This window comes from Haliotis rufescens, unplaced genomic scaffold (assembly GCF_023055435.1).
Source record: "Haliotis rufescens isolate VD_foot unplaced genomic scaffold, xgHalRufe1.0.p SCAF_67, whole genome shotgun sequence".
Taxonomy (NCBI): domain Eukaryota; kingdom Metazoa; phylum Mollusca; class Gastropoda; order Lepetellida; family Haliotidae; genus Haliotis; species Haliotis rufescens.
In genome coordinates this window covers 2,040,478-2,065,576 of record NW_025964358.1, presented here as the reverse complement: position 1 = coordinate 2,065,576, position 25,099 = coordinate 2,040,478, and the positions used below count along the sequence as shown (strand labels likewise).

At 38.3% G+C, this 25,099-nt stretch overlaps 1 protein-coding gene across 1 annotated transcript in view; it reads left to right on the top strand.

Moving 5' to 3' along the window:
• The first annotated feature begins 3,656 nt into the window (after positions 1–3,656).
• The window catches only part of LOC124116170 (homeobox protein ARX-like), a 43,473-nt gene continuing 22,030 nt past the window's right edge, over positions 3,657–25,099 (top strand). Inside the window, exon 1 of the mRNA XM_046477413.2 lies at positions 3,657–3,943. Within this exon, the coding sequence (XP_046333369.2) occupies positions 3,835–3,943 (109 nt within the window). The 5' untranslated portion in view covers positions 3,657–3,834. The remainder of the gene's footprint in view (positions 3,944–25,099) is intronic.

Sequence of the window (25,099 nt, the reverse complement as noted above, 5' to 3'; positions counted from 1 at the left end):
TAAATGAGAGAGTTGATTGTTGTAATTAGGCAACGATCGACCAAACAAACGCCGGCTAAACGAACAGCAAGCGTGTGAATCCATGGGCTGGTTCGGGTGCACGCACGCACGCGCTGTGACGTTCTCGCCCCTCGAGATCTCGACGGTATTGATGCGCGCGCCGCTTGCCGATGGAGCATACTGTGCCTATTAAAACTCAATCCTATTGCAATTAATTATTTACTCGGCAATAATTCCCCGCTATTTGTTTGGGTCGTTGAAGCCCCCACTTGAACGAGACTTGGACGAGATAATAAGAGATGTTCAATATATTATCAATTGCTCAATTAAAGGTTGCAGCGTTGCCGGGTGAAGGAGAAGATCGCCTATTAATGGTCTAATATCAAAGATGGTTTTATCGCTATATCACCCGCTTTGTTTTCCTTTATTTTCACTAATTGTTTTATTGTTTTCCGTATTACTTTTTTCTGATCCGAGATTGTTATTGACCGTGTTTTACATAGAGCGTTATTAATTAATTGTTTCGCTTGGCATAAGGCTGTTTATTAGCAGAAGCTGGACGCCAGGAGATGTGACATAGCGGTTAAGGTGGCGTTGTTCCCACGGAGCCCGTCCTGGGTCACATAAGGGGTGACTGTAGTGTTGTAACGACCAGGTCGATGAGTATTGCGTTGGCTGGTGTTGATGCATGTCATCGTATGTGTAGTTGGATGCTCATGCTGTCCACCACTGGGTTGGATGGTCCAGGTTCGATTATTTACAGACGGCCGTCATATAGCAAGAATGTTTGCGGAGTGCGGTGTTAAACAACAACCAACCAAATAAACAAGTATGTCAGCTATTGGAGTGATAGAGGCCAACAACTCATTCACAAGTAGAATTATGAAATACGAAGGCTGGTCCAAAAGTTCTAAGCCTGACTAGCTTTCAACTATAGGTCATAGTGAACTAGTCAATGAAGTACATTGTTTGAGTAGTTCATTGTAAGTGTATTTGGTCTGTTGAGGTCGTTTGTATATTAGTGACAGCCAGTTGAACATGATAGGGGTCCAAATGGACACATAAGTGGAAAAGAACGATTACCGAGCAGTCATCAAGTTGTTTTTTCAGAGAAAAGTACTCCCCAAGACATTCATGGCCGCATGTCACAAGTGTATGGGGATAAGTGCCCCAGCTACTCCACTGTTAAACGTTGGGCAGCTATGTTTAAGGCTGGGAGAACAAGTCTTGTTGGTGACCCTAGGTCTGGGCGTCCCTCAACTTCCATCACTGTAGGAGATAGAAAAACTTATTCTGTCGATAGACGTACTACACATGAACATTTACAGATGAATAAGTGATCTGCTCGTTGGTGCTTAAGTTTCTCAATTTTGATCTTAAGGAAAAAAGAACTGATATTGCCAGAGAAAATTTAGAGCTGATTGAGGAGGATTTCGTCAAATTCAAAAAGGGATTAGTAACGGGTGATGAAACATGGGTCTACCACTATGATCCCGAGACAAAACGTCAATCCATGGAATGGCACCATTCCACTTCTCCGGCACCAAAGAAATTCAACTCTTCAAGATCAGTGAAGTAAGTTATGGCCACTGTGTTCTGGGATGCAAAGTGTTTATTGATTGATTACTAGTATTTGGAAAGTCAAAAGACGATTACCGGTGCCTACTATGCTGATTTGCTTCATCACCTTATCAAAGAAAAGCGGCGAGGAATGCTGACTGCTGGAGTTCTACTACTTCATGACAATTGCCTCATCTCACACCTCTCGACTTGCAAAGGATGATGTGCGACAATGTGGTTTCTATAAGCTTCCTCGCCCTCCATACTCGCCAGACCTGGCACCAAGTGATTTCCACCTGTTTCCTAAACTGAAAGAACACCTTCGCAGAAAGCACTTTGACGACAACGATGACCAAAAAGCTGCCGTGAATGGGGTTTTCAGGGTGGCTTCAGAAAACGCCTTCCTGACTGGAATTGAAAAGCTTCACTATCGGAGATAATGTTTAAAAGTACATGTAAAATCACTTTCACAATTGTTGGTTTTGTTTGTTAGGTTTAGAAGTTTTTACCAAATTGTTGTCAAGTGATTATTTACACGAAACAATTGAATCTTCACACGAACGAGGACGTCATATCAGGCATAGCATGCCATAACATACAAATATCACAGTCATGACATACAAATAACTTACAGTCTTGATATACAAGTATCTTAGTCTTGACATACAAATAGCATACAGTCTTGACATACAAACAACTTAGTCTTGACATACAAATAACAAAGTCTTGACATACAAATAACATGCAGTCTGGACATACAAATAACTTAGTCTTGACATACAAATAACATACAGTATTGACGTGCGAATAACTTAAGCTTGACATGCAAATACCATACAGTTTTGACATACAAATAACATACAGTATTGACATACAAACAACATGAAGTCTTGGAAATAATGGTAACCACAGATAAAGTTATACATTTCTGCTTACATACGTTTTATGAACATATATATATGAACGAAAACATATACACTAAGGGACAGTTCATTCGTCAGATGTATCATAAGGATTTGATCAGCATTGGTTTATTAAAAAATATTCATAAAAAGTTACAAAACATATCTTAAACATTTTGTGCACGTGTGGATTCCTAGAGTATGGAAAGTGGAATACTGCCAGGCTATATCAAACATGATTTCGAAGATTACATTACATTTGTTACATTGTTACACTCGTATCGTGATATATCGATTACATATTGGTGATATTTCATTCGGAAAGGTATAGAACAAAGAAAGAGAAAACGTTGCAACACATTAATAATTTGTCGTTATCAAAACAGTGAAAAGATCTACATGTATGGCATTAAAACATACTAATCTACAAGACTAGAAAAATATGTAACGAAAACATTACCGTATAAGCAATCAAACGAATATTTTCGTTTTCTTTATTAATGACAGTGTGTTAGATTGCAATAAACTTGCTTTTGGTAAATATTGTTCTGCATTATCCATGGGTTATCACAAAATAATTCAAGACTTACATGGAAGCTACATTATATTTTTTTACATGAATTTCAAGTTTTAGATCAACAATGCTCTTTGATGACGGACTTGCGGCAGATAGAGTGATACAAACAGTTTGATAAAGTCGTGCTTTTAAGTTGAAAATAGAGATATTGTCCTATCGAGTTGTCTGCTTAAGAAACTTTTTGATGATAACACTTTCAAATATCACATGCATGTTGAAGAATATTGGTGAAAGAACTCATTTTCTGTTCATTTTTCTTTGTTTTCAACTGATTCTTTAGAAATATAACCTAACAACATTGACCTAGCATACACCATTTTAAATAAAATCATTATTTTTAATTAATCTACATTTTCGGATGAAATCCATAGCAGCAAATTAAGGAGGAAATTACAACTCTGACAAAATACTCTCGACAAGATACCGTTTAGCGCTCTACACCACAAGCAATTCCCCATCGCCTCATATAATTGAGGGGGCGTGGCTTACAACCAACGGCGGTGTATCGGTATTTGATTGGTCGGCGCTATCGCTGAACCCGCAGTCTGATACTTTGACGGGTCGGTGACAGAAGTTTCGAATAAATAGAATCTTTAAGCAGTCGTATTGTACTAAGTTTGAGTGTTAGTGTGTTGTGACTCCACACTCGGAAATCTCAGCCGCATGTAGCGAGTTGTATACGTACGTACATGGAGAGACGGTAAGATTCGAACCACGGAAACAAGGGACGAGTCGGACCGCTAAAGGACCTTACATTCGCAAGGGAGTTTATGTGAGAACAGCCGATATTCTGCCATGGATCTGTCCCTCAAGAAGAAATCGGCCTATGATATTGACAGTTTGCTTGGTGGCGGAGAAACTGCGAAACAGAGAGATCAAAGGCACTCGCCGACAATGGACACAGGTAATGTGATTGTCAGTCATTAATCATGATTGTTATCATAATGATATTATACATTGACATATTAATATAAAGACCGTGTATGCTGGATAGATGTGGTGAGGGTTAATTGTGATTGATGATTTATATTGTGAGAAATATACTGTCTCGTTAGGTCTCATAATATTGTGAAGCACAGAATGGTTTACTGTCTTGCATCGGGATGCAGAGTATAGGCTAAGGATAGCAATATTTCAATCAGGACTATTTTATCATATTATCCATGATTTGTACATCAAAATATTTAGAAAATAAATAATTTACCCAAATTATAAACTGAATCTAAAAGGATTGCAGGTTCCTTTGATTTGTGTATCATGCACAATATGAAATCCATACATTTATTGAACGTCATAATTTTAAGTCAAAATAGGACATTTAAATGCAATATTCATCATATTTTAGTAAATTAGCACGAGCATCACATGTATAAGTGCATTTTAAACACTGTGAAACCTTTCTAACTCGGTGAAATTTATTCAAATTGTGGAGGTGTATTAGTGTATTATTTGAATTATTCTATAACACATATATGGATTGTAAAAGCATTATCAAGCAATTATATCCAATATAACCAATGCGGGTCTTACTTTGTAATGAGGCACTGTGCAAATTTCCCTTCAACTCAATAAAATTGAGAAAAGTGAGAAATTTATAATATAGTGATGGTTGTCGTATTGCATTTGATATATTTATTCATAAACAAAATCCAAAATGAAAAAAATCACAAATATGAACAGCAACGATTTCAAATACGCTTTAAGATCTGCATAAACTATACTTCAAAATGATATATAAACTATTACAATGAACTATTACAATTATTGTTTAGAAAACACATTTTCTACCCACAGTCATCTGGTAATGCACTGAGTCTTCATTCAACATCAACATGATCAAACAAAGATTGATCATATTTTCTGATAATCTTTGCTTTTCCTCAGTAAACTTTTTAGGAAGTGTACAGTGTGTATGTGCAGAAAAGGAAAAGCACGGAACTGAAAACGGTAGATGCACTAGGTATTGATTTCTTATGAATGCATATTTGCCTCAAACATATACACATAATTATTGTGTTAAAGAACATAACGATGTTTGCATCTTTATACTGACAGATGAGGGCACAATGACAACAGCTAGGGTATCTTTACAAGAGATGCAGTTTATACAGTAATGTACCATTGGGTGACTTGGTTGAATCTTAATCTGCAGTTTGCTCGATCAGAAAATATGCATAGATAAACGTACCAATCTTCGTGTAGAATCATCTTGTTTAAATCAAATAAATAACATCACTATAATATCGTCATTGTCACTTATTATATATTGACTTCGAACTGCGTAAAATTGATTTCTGTCTTGTTTATATATACCAACGATAAAAGTTCGTTCTTCCTTTAAGGGGAAATATATGCGTCGAAATAAATGTTGAATAGTAACTTAGTTACGTAAACGTGAAAATGACGCACATATACATCATGTCAACATCAACTTAGACCTGTAGGAAGACAGCGTATTTGAACCATGTGCTAACCTCACCTTAACAACGCGGAAATGTGAAAACTGTTTGCTAATATTTAACGGTTTGTATTTTCCTAGCGATATTATATTAGTATTATGTTATTACTTTTAAATACATGACCGACTCTTTGTGTGCGCCCAGTAATGGTACTGCCATCCAAAACACATTTTCCATGATGAAGAAAAGCTGTATTTTAAATCCAAGCATTGTATGTCATAATAAAATAAATTAAACACAATTCAGTTAAATAGAACCTCCATAATTGTTACACATTATGCCAACAATTTTGATTAGGAAATGGTTTAAACTTATGTCAAAGCTCGCGGGTAAATTACAAGACTTAGAACCAGGTCAGATACATGTGAAGACTTTGATCAAGGGCTTCAAATATCCGGGTTTGGATATACCCTGTTAGATTATGTCCTTTAAAGAAAGATAAACATTTACACATATATGCAGTCAACGAGGGAGATTTCATGTCGTGCTAAATACCAAGAGCTTGATAACGGTGTTTGTATCCACACCGACGTATACAACTATCTCCCTTGTTCATCATAAGAACTTCTAATCGCCACTTAAAGAAGTTAGATATACAGTCGACGTACTATATTTTCTACACATTGTGTACATGCACCGAGACACAATATTGTCATTAGTATATCCCCCCACTATGCTACTGTGGGTATATATTGATAACACTGGAGTGCTTTCATTCTAATCAATCTAGGAATTAGCACCTAGATGTAATCACAGCGCGACATGTCGCCCGTCGCTGTCGACGTTGAAGCACACTGAACGCAGATGTACAAATAAACTGGTATCAAATATGTAAATTAATATCTTAGAAGATAATCGAATACGATCTATTTCTGTTGCCTTCTCGTGGGAACAGATTGTGGATGGTAGTCGCACTAATGTGTTTTAGAAGAAAATATTAAAAAATGAAAATGATATCGCAGTCAGTTAGCACATGAATCTGATCGTGTTCCGATGCGACCACTATAACGAGTGAGAAGGGCATTCTCAAATAGGAACTATTTAGTTTCCGCTCTCACTGTTAGATATTGTGGATAGTCATAATAAAACGTGTTTGGAAAGAAAACGATACAAAATATGAAAATAACCCTGTCATATAAGCTTGTCTTTTTCATACACTGTATAGAATCATCAATTTTTGAATCAAGACAAAATCATAGTTCACAGGAACATGTTTAATAGTATGTTTATATACAATCTTGAAAACGTTATTCATCATATTCATAATTATAATAATAATCATTAATAATTTGTGTATTAAATTATCACTTCTAGGTCTGATCGGTTTTCGGGTCCTCACACTCTGAGATGAAAGTAATATGGCGTTACACTTTCAACTCTCTCACGCTGATAGACTCAAAAGTTGTTTGTGGGCAAGGTGTCGTGGTTTTCAAGTTCTAGCATCAATGCTCGGAGTTAACCTGTATTATTAAGACATATTTTAGGGTATGTTATTTATGCAGTATTGAATAGTTAATATTAACATACAAAACTATCCTCTCGATTTAACGTTACTGTCAGCTACACTAGGGTCAAGAGATGGATTTTTTGCACCACTTGTTCACACGGAGTGTTCGTAGTCGCCAAGTTTCGGTATCTGGGTGGTAGGGTTAGGGGTGAGATTCACGCCATATTGTCCCGTGTCACAGATAGGAATGTTGGCAGGCCCAACTTATTCAATGTGTATGGGTTATTTGTGCACGTGAAGAGCGAGCATACACAACAGACGCCAGATATATCGGCCATTAACAAGATTACACATAGCTAAATGCCTTCTTCTGTGTTATAAAACGGTGGCCACCAGCGCTCCATCGATAACACTGGCGTAGGTTCGGGGTATATCAAAAAGCTAAAGTTTATTTATTAAACACTGCGTTTGTGCAGAGAGGACTCGTAATTAGCGTTGAATGTACCCGCGGAGAAAGCTAGAGTGTTTTCAAGTAGAAGCAATAACAGAGAACACGCTCCTTTAATCAAGTTCGCTGACACCTGAAAAGGTAGGGTTATATGTGAAGGTGATGTTGAATGTCTTTTCAACCCTTGGTTACTTACAATGTCTAATATTGACACGTGTTCGTTCTCTATGTCATCATACATGTATTCACATATTTACCCCCCAGCCCCCTCGTGCGAAGTGGTACAAATTAACCCCCTTGCGCGTTTTCAAACACAAAATTAACCCTTAATTGGCTTGCACCGTTCCATCACGTTTTCTTACGCAATTTACAAGAAGCGGAAGTTGCGCAGTATAGTTTTGTGGAAGCTGTTCGTGCCTCGCGACGTAAGCCCAGCACCCGAGACTGCGCGCGACGATCTCACGACAGGCTGACAAATGGCCTGTTTGTGTTAGCTTGTCCCCAACGTGAACATTTCTGGGTTTCGCTAGTTTGTGTGTGTACACCATGCTCTCTCAGTACAGTCATAACAACACAAGCGGTTACGCGGTCGAGTTGCCTAATATCTCCCTTTCACCGCGACCAGACGCCGGAACTATGGAGTTGGTGGGGGGAGGGGGTGACAGACACTTCGTTTCGCATCTTGACGCCAGTTTAACTTTTATATACGCGACATATGTACAGCATTGAGGCGATAGCGACACTGAACGGGAGACAGGAAGCCATGGAGGTATGCTCCACGAAGAGACGGCGATAATCCACAATCACGGATTTGCATATGTGTAATACATAGCTGTACGCATAGAGGCACGACTCCATATTTTAACATAACCGTTTCACGCACTGTCTCTTTGTCCAACTCTTTTACAAAATGAGATTTACAAAAATATATATTAAAATATACAAGATCTGTGTTAAGAGCTATCGTCGCATATATATGTTACTGATTTCGTGAAGTTAGCTTCTTAAAATAAACAAATACATTGAAACGTTGCATACACTATTTTAAAAACATACACTAAAAATCTTAAAATGGAATGGAATTTTAATATACAATATATTCAGAATTTCAGCAAATACCTCGCGTTAGGAAAAAATACGTTTTATTTACAAAATAATCATTATTTCTGTACATAAGTAATTGGTGTTAAAACAGTTTCGAAATACCAGAAGAAGGTTCATTTGCTATAAAAACGTATATTTTTTGTTAGGAATTTGTCAATTTCGTTTTAATGATAAAGAGTCATATATAAAAGTTTTAGCGAAAAATAGAAATTGTTTGACCACGTAACTCATTTATAACGAGTCAAAGTCATTAAAATATAAACTAGTTTTATCAATAAAACATACATTGAACGTCCTATTACACATCTCGCGATCCATTCTAAATGAAATATTGCTAATTGTCTGCTTGGTAAAAATATCAATTTTCTTGTCAGACCATTTGTACTCGTCAAACCTTTTTCTTTTATGTTTGATTAGGAGAATAAACGAAAATCATTACTGCTGTTATATTTAATTACCGTTTCCGCGACAAAGAAATTCCGTAATCGTCTTTATTCTTTAACATATCGGGTGCGACTATGCTGATGTTGGGCTAAGCTTGCTGCGTCTGTCAGAACACTTTGTGCTCGGTTAAATACAAACAACCTACTCGAAATAATTGAATTATAGAAAATTAATAAAGTTCTATCCTTGATATTAACAGCTATAACACAACGCGAGCTGGGAGACAGAGAGAAAGCTTGTTTTGTACGTCTCCTTCAGCGTATATTGATGAACTATCTCCCCAGCAATTATCTACCGCCAATTAAGATATTTGTCTTCAGAGGTAATTTACCGTCTGCGAGCTTCAGTCGAACAAACTCTTTTCCGATCGATAGCCGTGTAAAACTATTGGTGGTGAGTATTGAACAATCAGCCTCTTTTATCAAGCTCGCAAGCAGATAACTACAGGTTTGTTATAAATAATTTAAACTCGGGAAGAATTAGTCGATGTGAAGTTTGCGATAACAGTCTCTAACTGCAACATACAATCATGAATTTGATGAAAATCAAACGGGATCATTTTCTATTATACTTAAGTATATATTAATCGGTCTGTAACACGCCATACAAGCTACCGGCTGACTAGAGAGTCATGACATTGACGGCATGGAGTCGGGGACACATTAACTGCTTAAAAGCAGTACATTTGCGGCATAAGCTGATGACTACCTATGATAACAGTTATCCAGCGACTCTACCGTTGTGCGTGTATTGTATTTCGAACATAGATAAGACCCAGGTCTTAATAGGTGCCCTCTGCATCAGCACATACATCATTGTGTTGGGTTCTCACTGATGTAAAAATCCATTTAGATGTTTTTTTTAAGCCGATCTGTTTTTCATAAAACGATAATTACATTTTAGTCTTAATAAATTATTCAATAACATATTTAGAACTGATGTTGATTTTGCAGTATTTGATGTGTCGGCTATCAGATGTGTGTGTTCACATTGAAATGAACCATTCTAAGAGGTTGTTTTTTAGGGTCTATTTTTATGACTTTTAAACAATTTCTGTCAAAAGATAATCTCATTTATTTCCCAATGAGTTTTTTCAAATACTCCATTTATATTTTGATTTTCAATGTGATTGGAAATAAAAAATCACACAGCATTTTATAGATATCTCTAAAACATTCTTGTCAGAAATGTGAGAGCAAGACATTCCATTCAGAATAAACAGAAAATATGGAATAACAAAAAAACAACACATATATATTAAAGTACATGTGGTATACCCATTCTCTCCGTTACTGTAGGCATCATCCGTAACAGATTTGATTTTACCGAATTACTTTTTTCTTTGCAAGGTCAGAAGAGGATGAAACAGTTTATTATCAAACAGCTGATTTTTTATGCCCTAATTGATTCCAGCTTCCTCCATTTGTTAACTGTTATTTCTGGTTTAGAAATAGATAAAACCATTTACTCAAACTTTAACTTAAAACACAATGCCACCTTCGTTTCAAACTGTTGTCAATATCAGGTAATTGTAATAGTTGAAATATATTATAGCTTTATAAAAAAGAACCAAAATTATTTTTTTTCCATGGCGGCATCATGATGGGAAGAGTTTCAATTTTAAGTCATAATAATATGGCGTTGTCATGGTCAATAATAAACAAGGAATGTTGTCCATTTTCAGTGTATATGAATATTAAGTCGGAGTAAAGTCTAAATATGATATAAAGTCATTTCTGAAGTGATAGCACTATCGGTTGAGATAAGTGGCTGCATTTCACGGTAACGACAACAGCTTTTAATATTGGATTACCTTCGCCAGTAATCTTCCCGATATATCCCCCTCCTTGTTTATCTATATATATAAGTATACTCAGTGCCAGTGTGCTTCGGTGGTAACATACATTACACATACTATCGATAAGGCTGTGAGTTGTACCGTGGTATTAATAGTGCATCAACACGTTAAGTCAAATAATATATAAGTCAGCTTGCAAATCCTAGATTACTGTTAACGCAATATCTAAAAGGACAAAAGTTATAAACAAAAAAAGCATTAAGTAAATATTCAAAACTTTAAAAGTTGAAAAGTTATCTGTATTGGCGAGCGGCATTGTATAGTGAAGTGTACGGACTGGGAAGATTAATTTTTACATTAAAAAATATATATTTATATCACTTTGTGGATGGGAATTGTTTCTTATGGGTGAAATATCAAGACGTTTGAAAGATAACGACACATTGTATCACAAGTCACTCCCATAAAGACGTTAAAATCCATTTCGTGTTATCATATAATATTCAACCGCTATTTACCTACAAAAGACTGATTAAAATTATTGATGAAATATGTATTTCTCTTCAGGGCTAAGATATATGTTATTGAAAGTAGTCATGAAAAGTGCACAGTGTCGTCTTTTATTGATTCCAGCTTTTTTATTGTGGAAATCAAATGGATAAGGCAGAGCTGCTTACTAGGCAAATTCTTACCACAGAAATAATACATGTGTTTTAAACATTCTTTGATATTCAAATTTATGTTAATACATGATCGTACAAGGTTTATATATGTACGGTTGGTGTCTTTATAACTATTATATGCAATGTTACCTCTAGTGAGTCAACGATTAAAATGTTAAGTGGTCATTATAAGAACAAAGCTAAATTATGAATAAAAATTTAACTTTCTCACTCACATTCGTTGAACTTTACACGTGTTTTTATGACATATACATATTCATAAATATGCCCCGTTAAATTTATCACTAGGGTACCAGTTAAAACACTATGCAAATAAATGCAAATATATTCAAATATATGCAAATATATGCAAATTGTATCAAATTTACCTATGTAGGACTAAAATAGGATTTTTTCTCTCGGTAGTACAAGGAAACAAATGCAGTGTTGTCATCGTCGTAGTGGACGAGGCTGGGCGTGGCGGCGGCTGCTCAAAGGCCGTCCATGTTGTATCAGCGTTATTACATCATGGGCAAATCAATGAAGGCCAATCTGTCCAAACAACAAGCCTTGTTGCTGCACCAGAAACACTTAGAAATACGGCTCTATTAATCCCGGATCCTCCGTTCCGAGTTCGTTTCCCGTGCCAAGTCGGTGTCTGTGACAACCAGCGTGTCTCGTGGCACGGACAGAGGCAAATAACGCACTGGTACAAATCACTACGCGATGTTAAAGTGTGCGTTTTTGGAAAGCGTGTTTGGGGTCGTAGATCCCCGATTCAACAAGTTCAACCCGCTACGGATCCCAAATCCAATAAATTCTCAACCAAATGTGTGCATTTTCTTAACGAAATTTCCTATGTTTCGTTTCCATCGATTAGCCGAAACCGTTGGCCAAACTGAAGACGCCATTGCGCGCTTTAAAAATGTGACGCAGCATTTCGTCATTGTTTGACCATCAAAGTTAGAAATGTAGATGCGCATTGCGGCCATATTGATATATACCAGCGGGTTAACTCGCCGGATGAGAGCCGCGGCTTTAACCGTTGATCTCAGATCGAGGGTCAGGTTTAGTTAATCCACGCTAATCCTTCGCATTAACATTAGTCATCAGGTGGAACGTTAATCTCGCTCACACGAGACCTGGCACGAGATGACCACTGTCCACCACAGTTGCGCACATTCTGTATATGTTTGTCACGCGGGCGCGTGTACATGCCGCTCCCTTTCATGGCCCATGCATGACGTCATTGACATTGTGTCAAGATCAAAGACCGAATTCTTACGTATGAATACTATTTCGTCGAAATTTGAATCAAGCCCAAGGATAAAATACTAAATAAAATCAAACCTCTGATTTGTATTTTACACAAAAAGTGTTTGTACTTTTTACGCTGAAACGTTATAAATTTATCTTCGTAAATTATTAAGATAAGTAAAAGGCATATATATTTTTATACATCTAAGTATCCATATTCTACAAAAAATATATTACATTTGTACAAAATTGATTTAAAGCAATCTCTAACAAACTCAAGTTGTGAAACTTGCATGGTCTTTGAATATATGATTGTGTTTTGTATTTTAACTTCTTTTCTTTTTTTTCTCAGTGTAACGTTTAGGTACAGATATCGTTATCAATCAAACTAAGAGCTAATGAAAGTCACTTCCTTCACAAGGAAAAAGTATCAGTAGCAAAAACGTCACACTGTTCAAATAGAAAAGAAGTTGAAATCCATGTCAATAATAATTATAATAATAATATTTTAAAAAATGATGATGATGATGATGATGATGATGATGATGATGATACGAGGGCTACTACAGCTGCTTAGAGCCAGATACCAGTATTACAGTGTCTTCAACAATAACTGCATATCCTATCAATACGCGCACACAATTCTATTCTCGTCATTGTGTATTACAACCAGTCCCAATATGTTTGTAAAGAATGTATTTTTATTCATTATTGATCCTCGGGTATGTTGCTCAGGAGAAAAATGATTTCATGAAGGAAATAGATCTAGGGTTTGGGGTTTTTAAAAGTTTTTTAGGTTACCACGTGACTTCAATAGACAGTTGCGTTCTGTTCGTCAGAAAATTATGTCCATCGACGGTACACTGCTTGATGCGATAGCTATCAAGTATATACACTCTATTGAAAGTTCCAAATATTTCTCCTGTTCAGTTCACCAAAATTATCCTCCTAAACAAGACGGTTATGGTAATTCCAACTATAAAATTAAACTAAGATACTTATAGTCACACTTATTTATTCCTCTTAATCGGACGTTTGATAATCCTGTCAAGGCAGTTTGAATTTATTATCATCCAGTCTTCAAAATGTCAAAGTTAGACACGATCCTTCCGTATCATCAGAGGAGAGAAGCTTTTATTTTTTTCATTTATCGTAAATTACATCTTGTAATAAATACAGTTTGTGACCTTCCTGTCTGATAGACATCTAAAGAGATACAGTAATACTACAAAAGCATTTAATTGAATTAACCTCACTGCTCCTTAGCGCTGACATTCTAGCCGGGCCGAGCTTGTGTTCGCGCCAGTACTTCGTTTAATCTTGTGAATATTAAGTATCCCCACGGGACCCCTAACCCATCCCGATCCTTTTTAAGTTCCGAGTTTTCACTGAACCCGAGGCATTTTGATTGTGTGTCCCCTATAGATCCCTGATTGCTTTGAGATTACGTCGATTAGATTATAACCTCAGTGGTGAAATATACATGATGTGGTGTTTTCAAATCCCGGATCGCTCAACTGAAACGAAAACTAATTGCAATTTATGTGAAGTCTTAGCGGGGCTCCAAACCGGAGTGGGATCATTTCCGACTGATATTATCGGATTAATAAAATATTCATATATTGATAATTAAAATCAGTACGCCAAGAGGTGTTGGGAGAGCGAATGAGCAGTGTGTGAAGCACTTGACACCGGAAGAGATCGCTGTGGACAACGAGTTACGCGGGGCCAGCACGTGTTTTAATGTTAATCATCTACCTAGCACCACAAACGAAACAATAGAATATAATATACTCCATTAATGGCTAGATGGCTAATTGCTTTATCAGCTGTTCGTATCTATTAACTTCACAAATCGGAATTAACCTCTGAGAACGTAAATGTTGAATAAATAACGCGTGCAGTGACTGCAAACTAGGAGAAAGTTTTCTCACGTGGTCAAAACAGAAATATGCATATTCTGGCTTCGTTATGTTAAACTTTGGTGCGGGTGGTATTGTCTGTATTCTGTAACGAAGCAGTATCCATTGCGATACCTAATGCGATGCAGAATATCAATTTGTAGGATCACCTTAGGCACATATGTTATTTAAAATTTAAAATTAATAACCATCTATTTTTTTAAATTATCATCATCATCACCATCATCATCATTATTGCCAGAACCCGGAACATCGTGGTCAGTGACCACGTTGTCTTCTCTTTACGTGCATTTTAGAGCCCCTTTGCCGCGTCAGGATCCGCTAAAAGTGGATTCAAATTCCAAAATCTCTCCGAGTAGGGTCCTCTGTCTCTAGGCATGCATCCTACCATGCACATGGCTTCCACCAAGGTGGTAAACGTCTGGGAACTGTACACTTCGGGTTTTCCTCCCCCATTAAGCTGACCGCCGTGATATAATTGAAATATATTGTTGTAAGCGGTGTTAAAACACTCACTAACTCTACTCTTTCAACTTTACCTACGATCCTAGTCTTGGGCCATGATAATTCCAAACCGTCTAAAGATGCACGTCTTTGAAGGAAAGCGTCTCTTACACAAAAGTATGTCTGTCTTTTATGAATGGCTTTAAACGGTTTTAATTTCCTTTCAAAACAATAAGTCAAGTGAGGAGGGACTTGAAATGTCATTGAAAACAAGCGATCATTTATCACAGAACTCCAGTATATTTTTTTCTTACAATAACTTAATTTGCATCTTATTATTTTCGACACATACGTTTTAATCTTTGGCCAAACAAGAAGACGGAAGGTACAACAGCCTGACGTTCTATTTTCGACTCCTAACTTCCTGTGATAAATTACAAGCTGCCGAACGTGACTCGATTTCAAGAGCGTGTTTTCCGAGTACAGCCGAAGTCTTGCGAACACCGCCGATCTTGACGGAGAAGATGTTGCTAATTATTGGCTTATTTCGTGGACAACAGAGAAGGAAGAAAACACGCGCCTTTCACAGAAGGGCAAACATAGAACGACACAAGCACATCTTCCGACACAGGCACATTTCCCGCTTATCATCCAATTAACACAGTTGTGTTTTCGAAATTTAATTTGCCACCGAACGCAGCCTTTCAGCACGTCACGTCTGCACGCGCCAATGTTCAATACGCACGCGTATGACGTCATGAATTCGCGCCGTTTCCCGCCTCCTTCATCTGTTTCTCCGTGGAGTATGTGGCCTACCGTGACGGCCTCAACACCACCGCCAGAGCTCTTGCGACCTCTACTTCACTCAATTAACGCCCCAATATGGCACTCATTTCCAGAAAGTCGACCAATTAAGAAGATAAACAACGTTTAAGGAGATCGCTTACTGTCGCCTTGCTCGGCACATCGCTCGACTTGACCTCCCTGACCTCTTCATTTGCATATAGTGTTTGTCTATTTCTTGTTGTTTGCGTTAGCGCTTCTCATATTTAGTCATAACTTTTACATTTCCTCAACGTGTTTTTATTCGATTACAGTTAACTAACCGAATAACATGAACATGAAGAGCCATTTGACTCGAGTTGTAACGGAGTTTGATATTTGGAGTCTATTATATATTCAGGTGCTCATACATTGCTTACTCATATCAAATAATTTACTCTCTTCTTCATATATTCAATCATCTAATGATCAATCCAAAATGACTTAATATCAATTCGAATAATATGTATCGCTCTCAACTTTAAGGTGAGGTGAAATGGGGTTTAACGTCTCGTCCAAGATTGTTGCACTTCTATAGCGACGTGCATGCACGTGTGTGTGAGTGAGTTAAAATTTAACGTCACGTCGGCAATATTTCAGCCATATCGTGCATGCACGTGTGTGTGAGAGAGTTAAAATTTAACGTCACGTCGGCAATATTTCAGCCATATCGTGACTGCACGTGTATGTGTGTGTGTGTGCGTGTGTGTCTGCTTTGCTACTCCGGGCTAATGCCGATTTTATAGTGCTAAGCCCACTGACATACCTTGACGCAGTTTAACATGAATACCCAACTCAGACAGTACACTGACACCGAGCCGACCAGTCCTTGCTTTAGCCCTTTAATGCCGAGCGCCAGACAGGGTAACAACAAGTACAATATTTTAACTTGGGTTTGGTATGACGCGGCCGGGGATCGAACCCCACACCTGCCGATCTCCGGGCGGACGCTCTACCACTTGACCACGGAGGTGGTCTCTCCTCTTCAAGAAAGCTAAGGGTTTAATATGACGAAATGCGAAATAACCACTCGATATTTTCAGAGTTGTTCATTGTCACTTTTTCCATGATTGTTATTGATGTAATGCATGAGGAAAATTGGGACTACAAGAAAAGAAAATTTAAACTGTTAAAACAGTTATTTTACACACAAAAATCAGATTAAAAATCGAAGGGAAATTTCATCTCAGATAACTTCTTTTTATTATTATTATTTTTATTATATTTTATATTTTATTTTGTATTATTATTATTATTATTATTATTATCATTATCATTATCATTATCATTATTATTATAAATGTACAAGCATTGAACCAATGAAAACAAAATCCGCGTTAGTCACCAACGTGGCGTAGTGCTTGTCTGCCTTCAAGTGCGCACAATCAATAATGCAAAGCTAAATACACGCTGATTCACGGGAAACAAATGGGACGCAAATATTTTTAAAGAAACGTTTTCTCTTGTCATTCTTCCAATTTCCGAAAAGGTAACTCGTAATATCAAAGATTAACACGGAGTTACCTGGACGAAATGCAAGATGGTAGATTGCTCCAACGCGAAAAAGGTACGGTAATTGATGATGTTGATATCAAGGGATGCGGAGGGGTGATGTTTTATGACCGATTTTCTTATCACATTGTAAATGCAAATTTATAGTTTTTCGAGATCTGGGGGCAGGGGAGACCCAGTCGTCGTAGGCGACGAATTCGCTGTGCAGAGTTGCGTCCTTTACACCTATCAGAAATTTAGGATTGTAGGTTCGAATCTCAGATTCGTCCAGATACTGTTTCTAGGTTCGTCCGCTCGTGGTTTTCGCTGGAGTGGTAAGCGTCAAGATTACCGGGATTCCTCAATTATCAAGCTGGCACTTGATTACGGGGTAGAATATTTTTTATTCATTATTATGGGGTAGAAGTGTCGTATATATTTGTGTGACTGCATTCACCATGCTCGATGTTGTGAATCGTTGCTGATGTTTCCAGTCACTGGTTTGTCTGCTTTGGACTAAACTAAACACAACAGAACATTCGAACAACTGTCTTCTGAACGACGGATCAAGATGGAAGCTGGATGGATACGGTATCACATGAAATATGGATTTTAACCGGGTGGCATATTTAACGAAACACGGAATGGTCTATATTAATTAATAATCATAATTAATACATAAATGTAAGACTCCTGACAGTAAGACCCGCAATGACAGTCGGCGATGACATTAAGGGTACCGTGTCTATACCATAATCGGCGTGAATCAAGTTGAGAATGTTGAATTGCTTTGCTAATTAGTCAAGGATGGGTTAAACAGGTTCCTTGGGTGCCCTGCAGTGGTGAGTGATGAGGTTGAATTAAGGATGCTATTTGTGCGTTAGTGTTGTGTATTGGTCCTTGGTCCTCGGGTGTATGTGGATTCCTTGTGTTGATGAAGGCCCTATGGACGTACGGGGGACCCCTCTACCGGTTGCGTTCACCGCCCTCCTCAAACACTGGGAGATGACTCGCGCAGGTTCTGGTGCCACAGACACGCACACTAATTAATAAGGACAAATAAAATCGAATTAGGTAAATTTTCAGCTAATTGGCTACTAATCCTAGCGAATCTCTGCCAGGCTTTGGGGGTATGAGGCAGGGGTTAGTGGAGCGAGCTCCGTTGGCTCTCCGTGTGGTGTTGCTACCGCGATACGGCGTGTGCGAGGGTAATTACATTACCTAATGATTTCTCTAAACTTTGGGTCGGCCTGCGCAAACAGCGCGATAGACAACTGAAGCCAAGAGAGCACAGTGCAAGCCGTCCTTCACAGGTGGCCCGTAAACTTACAGTCCCGTGCTATTTGTCGCGAGATCTCGGGCGCAATCCGCGCGTACACACCGCGCGGGACTCGCTCCAGCTGCCGCCATGGTACCAGGTAGACCCGCGGGTCACCCCGGTGCATCATGGGACACACCAGCACGCGCACACCGCGAGACTTGCACGCCCTCTAGTGAGCATTCCCTCTGCAACACATCACCCCGGTGTGAAGCTCGTCTATTGCGGCTGAGATGTGGATGGAATAAGTCTCCTGTAGCCCCGCGGAGGGGTGACCAAGTACCTGTGGGCACTGGGGAACATATGCATATCTTGTGTCGTCAAGGTTTTCAAAGTGAGGGGTGGGAACGCGAGGGTGACTTAGTGCACGGTCTCCCTTACCGGAGAAAATATATTTTATGCGATTTGAGAAAATAGGATCCATGTACAAGGGCATCCTTATTATTGTGTTTCTCATTCCCGTAACCAGCTTCTGAATGAACGGGCGGGAAATCTTTTTTATTAAATTTAAAATTTACAAAAAAAATAATTTTAAATTTTAAATTTTAAAATTAAACATTAAAAATTAAACATGCATTTGGTAGATAATTTTATATTTTTAGACCCCCGGGACAAGAGAAACATAATAAATGAAGATATTTTCAGGGAGACATATGACAATGTTTTGGGGGTGAAAATAGGTCCCTAGAACCCAACTCCAACCAAAACGAAGATCGGTTACAACATCACACCTTGATTGTGTGTAGTCATACCCCGATGACGTGCATGGTTGCTTATTACATGAATCGCGATCGCTATACAATTTTCAGACTCTAATATTTTTTCAACCGCCGTTATATAGCGGTGGCGTGAGTGATTTGGCTGCAATATAAAACACCCATTTTAATTGGCCTGGCTGTATCGGTGTAGCATCGGACCCTGTCAGCGAGGCCAAAACACGAACCGGAGGCCGACATAGTTTAGTCCGCCGTTTTAGTTAAATGGCGACAATGTCGAAAAATCAGCTAACTTCCTGTTAGATTCGAAACGTTGATTGGTAACCTTGACGATTCGAAACGTCGATTGGTAACGTTGATTATTACACTTGGAACGCATCTATCCGTAATGACAGAGTCTCGCTGTATAACTACAAAATAGAAATAAATTTGTTGAAAATGCAGAAATATATACTTAAATAACGTGTATGTTTGAGTGGCCACAAGGGGTTTACCAAAGATGTATATATCTATATACGTCTTGGAGTTTACAAACTAAAATATTCAGCGTTCAATAAATGAACATTTATGAACCTTTATCTCAGTAAGACATATTGGGAATGAGAGGTTCAAAATGGGGCGCTTTTGTAAATAAATTATACTTTACGTTGGAGTTAAAAAGGCCATCAGCTGATTGTGATGTACAATAACTTCTCATCCATATAACTTATCCTTACTTAGTGATGCACAATCTGACCTACACTAGGGCTACGGGGATACTGCGTGTAGGGGTGATGTGTGTGGGAGGTGAGGGGAGTGTGTGTGTGTGTGTGTGTGGGGGGGGGGGTTACATCATCTTTGTTTGAGATCAATTTCGGTTACTGCTTCAAATCGTGTACAATATACATATATTACAGGACATTCAGCATAGCCAGGCAACACTTTCTGTTTTGTTTAAAACGAAATTAGTGGGTGACTTGAGTTGCAGTCAACAATAGTCCAGTGATATCACATCCTTGTTTATCCATCACCTAATATTTCCATTCTGTTGTAAGACACGTCGCTACAAATAGCCTAGTCTATCTCCAAGACCACAGAGAGAAATATTTTTAAAATACAACTCAAGTCTAGAATAATTTGCCTCGGCTCTCGGCCTGAAATTAAGTATTGATCTGGGCTCCATTTGGATTGTATTATTTTTATTTTGTCGATATATATTTTTTAAATATTTATTTCTGGGACTTAATGTCAATCTAGAAATAACCGTCCAATCAGATTACTCTAATGAGCGAGAGAAATCCTGTGCTAATTTGCTGACACTTCAGATGGAGATGGTGCGTTACTTTCGAAACGAAGCTTTATCTTGGAATGATTCCAGGGTATCTATCGTAATACAGTGGATATATTATTCCCTGGATAAGCGAGGATCTGGACCAGACAAACGAGTGATTGATATTATGAGCAATTATCTTGGAATGATTCCAGGGTATTTATCGTAATACAATGGATATATTATTCCCTGGATAAGCGAGGATCTGGACCAGACAAACGAGTGATTGATATTATGAGCAATTAACCAAGTCACTGAGACTCAAACTGGGATCCCCAGGGGGTAGAGCCTGAGTTGATGCAGATCTTGGACTTTGGTGAAACCAAGGGGACGGGTGTGAGTGAGTATGGTTTTACGCCGCTTTTAGCAATTTTTCGAGCATTATCAGGTCGGGGACGCCAGAATTGGTCTTCACACATTGTATCCATGTTGGGAGGGAACGAGTGACTGGTAGGTGAGCCCAAAAATCATGATCCGGTTGAATGTGGGATTCGAACCCGCAATCAGGGGATTATTGCACGCTCAAATAACGCAACTCGGCTTTGTGAAATTTAATAGTTCGGCCCCTTCCTTCACAGAAACAGTGTCTGAAGCAGTGACTTCAAAACTATCTTGTCTCTTAAAAAATTACCCTACCACCAAGAATATTAAATAGTGGTCCCTTGTGCAGCATGCATGATGCTTACGGCGTAGACTGCATGCGAGATGCAGAAATGTAAATTAAATCCGCACTTTTTATTTGTTTGTTTGTTGTTTAACGCCGCACTCAGAAATAATTCAGCTTTATGACGGCGGTCTGTAAATAATCGAGTCTGGACCAGACAATCCAGTGACTGATATCATGAGCATTGATCCACGCAATTGGGTTTGTTTTGTTTTGTTGTTTCACCAAGTCAGCGAGCCTGACCACCCGATCCCGTTATTCGCCTTTTTCGACAAGCATAGTCGCCTTTTACGGCAAGCTTGGGTTGCTGAAGACCTATTCTATCCCGGATCTTCACGGGTCTCAACCAAGTCAGCAAGCCTGACCACCCGATCCCGTTAGTCGCCTTTTACGACAAGCATGGGTTGTTGAAGACCTATTCTACCCCGGATCTTCACGTTTTTTGTTTAACACTATGTATTCATACGGACCCGGAAGGCTCTTTATCGAAAACATGGACCAATATTCGGTTGTCTCGAATTGAGGGGAATTTGATGTATTTTCTATGACTTTCAGGTAAGGAAGTTCCACTGGAATTAACATGCGTCTGCGCAAAGTGAACATATAACCAGTTTGGAGTATCTGCTGAAAGCGCCATAAGTCAAATTAGAACCGAGTGCGGTCTAGTGATATTTTCGCTACTATCTCCGAAACTCTTCCCTTGTTAACAGCTGTGCGAACATTCAACATACCTAAACTGGATTTTGTAATTTGGATCAAGGCATTTAATTTAGCCCTACACTGGATACCCTCGCGCTGGGGACTGGCGTGCAAACAGGCACACGGTGCGACCACAAACAACTCGGTGTTAGGACATACACGAGAGGTAACCCAATTAGTTCAAGTATTCCGCTAATGTCACATGACCCTGTCAACACGATGACTGACTGTGGGTAGCTTATAGCAGTGATTAGTAGCTGTCAATCAAAACACGCTGACCGTTGACTGGGCTTGTTTCAATGGAACGCGGTTTAACTTGCGCCGTGTTTTTGTATCTTCTTTTATAGGCGATTTTACCCTTCAAACACAGTTAAATTACTTTTATAACGGTTACTTCCCTTCTTTTCCTCATACAGTATTGATGATTACAACAAACAATTGAACGTGTGTATGTGTGGTGGGGGTGTGGAAAGGGGGGGGGGGGGGGGGGGGGGGGGGCACTTCTACCCATTTTTAATCTAAATTTGACGAATATGTAACAGTGGGGAATCATTAACACAAAAAAAACCGACACTACGGACTTTAAAAAAGCAAATTTACCAGGACTGCCAAAAGGTCGGCCTAGTCCTCCTTTCAGATTTTAAATCATATCAAAAATATTTTTTCTAATATTTGATAATATATCTTCATTTATTATAAGAGGAATATGTAGGATAAATAAATTTTCTTAATATATGCTGTGATTTTATAATCTATACAAAACACACAAAAAACGGTAAATATAAAATATGAAAATATGTTATATTTAAAAAAACACTTATCCACAAGATCAATTCTTCACTGTCTCGGTATATTTTAAGAAAGTTTATTTCACATGCTCATATTCTGAAATCTATACCTAAAAGCTGAATATATGTAGATAAGAAAACTGCCCAGTTCACTAATTGGTTTTCGAAGATAAATCCATTAATCTTAGTTCAGCTTGATGGCGATGTTTCCGGGATTCCATGGGAACCACTAAACATCCTTTAGTCAAGCAGAACTAAAACGAAAGTATTCATATTTCAAGAGATAACATTAACGAGTTCTTTCCTTAATTTGCTTAAAACAAAATGATCGGGGATACTAAAAGCTTCAGTTCTACATAATGAATTATTGAGGCATGTCAAGTACGTTAACAGTTTGGCACACATGAATACATTGCCGTAGACATGTATTAGAAATAGTATTCTAGAAATGAATAAGGCCCGACCATTTGATATTCTGGGGTGGGATGGGAGAGCCGGAGATTTTATCGAAGAAAGGAAATTGTTCCAGATAAGGCTTGAAAGGAGATTGTCTGAGCCAAAAGATACATTGTTGCAAGATATTTTTATTATCATCTAGGGTTATAATTTTAATTTAAAAAATATACATGCATCTGGTTTTGAAGCTGCAGCTGAAATAATATCCAGCCTCCATACAAAATCCCCCGCATCCCCTATGAATGTCAAATTATCATTCTCTAATAAATCTCAGAAAGTTCAAATTTGCCTCGATGAATAAGACTATTCCATGAAATATATAAAATGTCACAGCCCTTGTGAAACTAAAATTTTATTGTGTGGTAGTTGACAATTGCGACCCAAATGGTAGAATGTAACTCATTTGACTTTATTCGCATTGTCAAAACGCGGACAAAAGGTGAAACAAACTCATTTCTCGAATTTGTTATTTTTACGTAAAATGCTTTTAAACGTTGATCTTTCTAATTTTAAATACCACACAACTTCAGCCAGAATGTATATATTTTATACCATTGTTTTACATTTTTCATTTTTCAATAATCAGAAACAATATCCGAGATTTGTTAGTGTTAACCATCAGTGCACCAGGGGAATATTATGGATGAAAATGTTTCAGCAGTTGCAAAACTTGGATCAGATCGGATCTAATCAGTTACACCATCTCTCCACCAAACACATCAGGGCATAGAAATCCACAAACAGCACGCTTCCTGCAACAAAGGCGCCAGATTAATGATCAAACAATCCAAACCATTGCCATCGAAGATACACAAATACCAAAACATAATTAATTATAAGTAAAACATCTTAAATTATTCCCAGAAGCATATTTCCCATGCCCTAATTATCCGCCTGTTATTCGTCGATTAAATAAAACACAGCTTTCAAAAGGGTGAGCGTTAAGTATCACACCGGGATAAAGGTTTACTCAATTAACGATGTTCCCAGGAAATATCGAGTTTGGAACTGCCGTTTGCGTTACCAAAGCTCCTTAATCAATGCCTAATGAAATTCAAATGATCGGTTTGGACGAGAATAAGGGTTTAAAAGCTTGCTAATGGAGCAGTAACGTTGTATTAAAACAAGATAAACGCTTCAATGGGGAAATGTTTAACACCCGAGATGCCTAGTCTGTCGATGTGGGTGCCCCGACTGATGCTAGTCAATCCCCCCCTCCATCCCCCAATACTTAGCCCTTGGCGAGGAGCCTCGACCGCCCAACTCCAAAGGGATCTAGAAAAAAATCGAAAATGATATTTTGTGTGAAGTGGATTCTATTTTATTGCTAAATCCCCTGAACGGCTCAAGCTGGGCGAAATAAACCCAATAGTAAAAGACAGGGGGAAAATTAAGCGATTACTAAAGCTTGTCCCACTATAATCTGGTGAAGTGCCACTATACTTAAAGAACATCGCGCTGTGTTTGATAAAACATATCGATAAAAGACCAAGTGCAATTAATCTGGTCATAAATGGCGCCAGGCCTCCGCCGTAGTGTCGGAGAGAAGAACCACGTCGCGAGCATGTAGCGTCAACCCTTACCCGGATCAATGGCTGCGTTTGCGACTCAACTTAGCTCCGATTACAGAGAGATTCCGTTCAATACTAATCGTCATACACACGATAAGCTCTTAAATTAAGCGCTTACAACATTGTTACAAGCAATATATTGACTCTAAAGGCCTATAACATGATTACTTCTTTAGCCACAAGCGTGATGTCCGCTGTAGCGTTATCGTCATTGTGGGTCCTTGTGAAGGATGCACTGTGG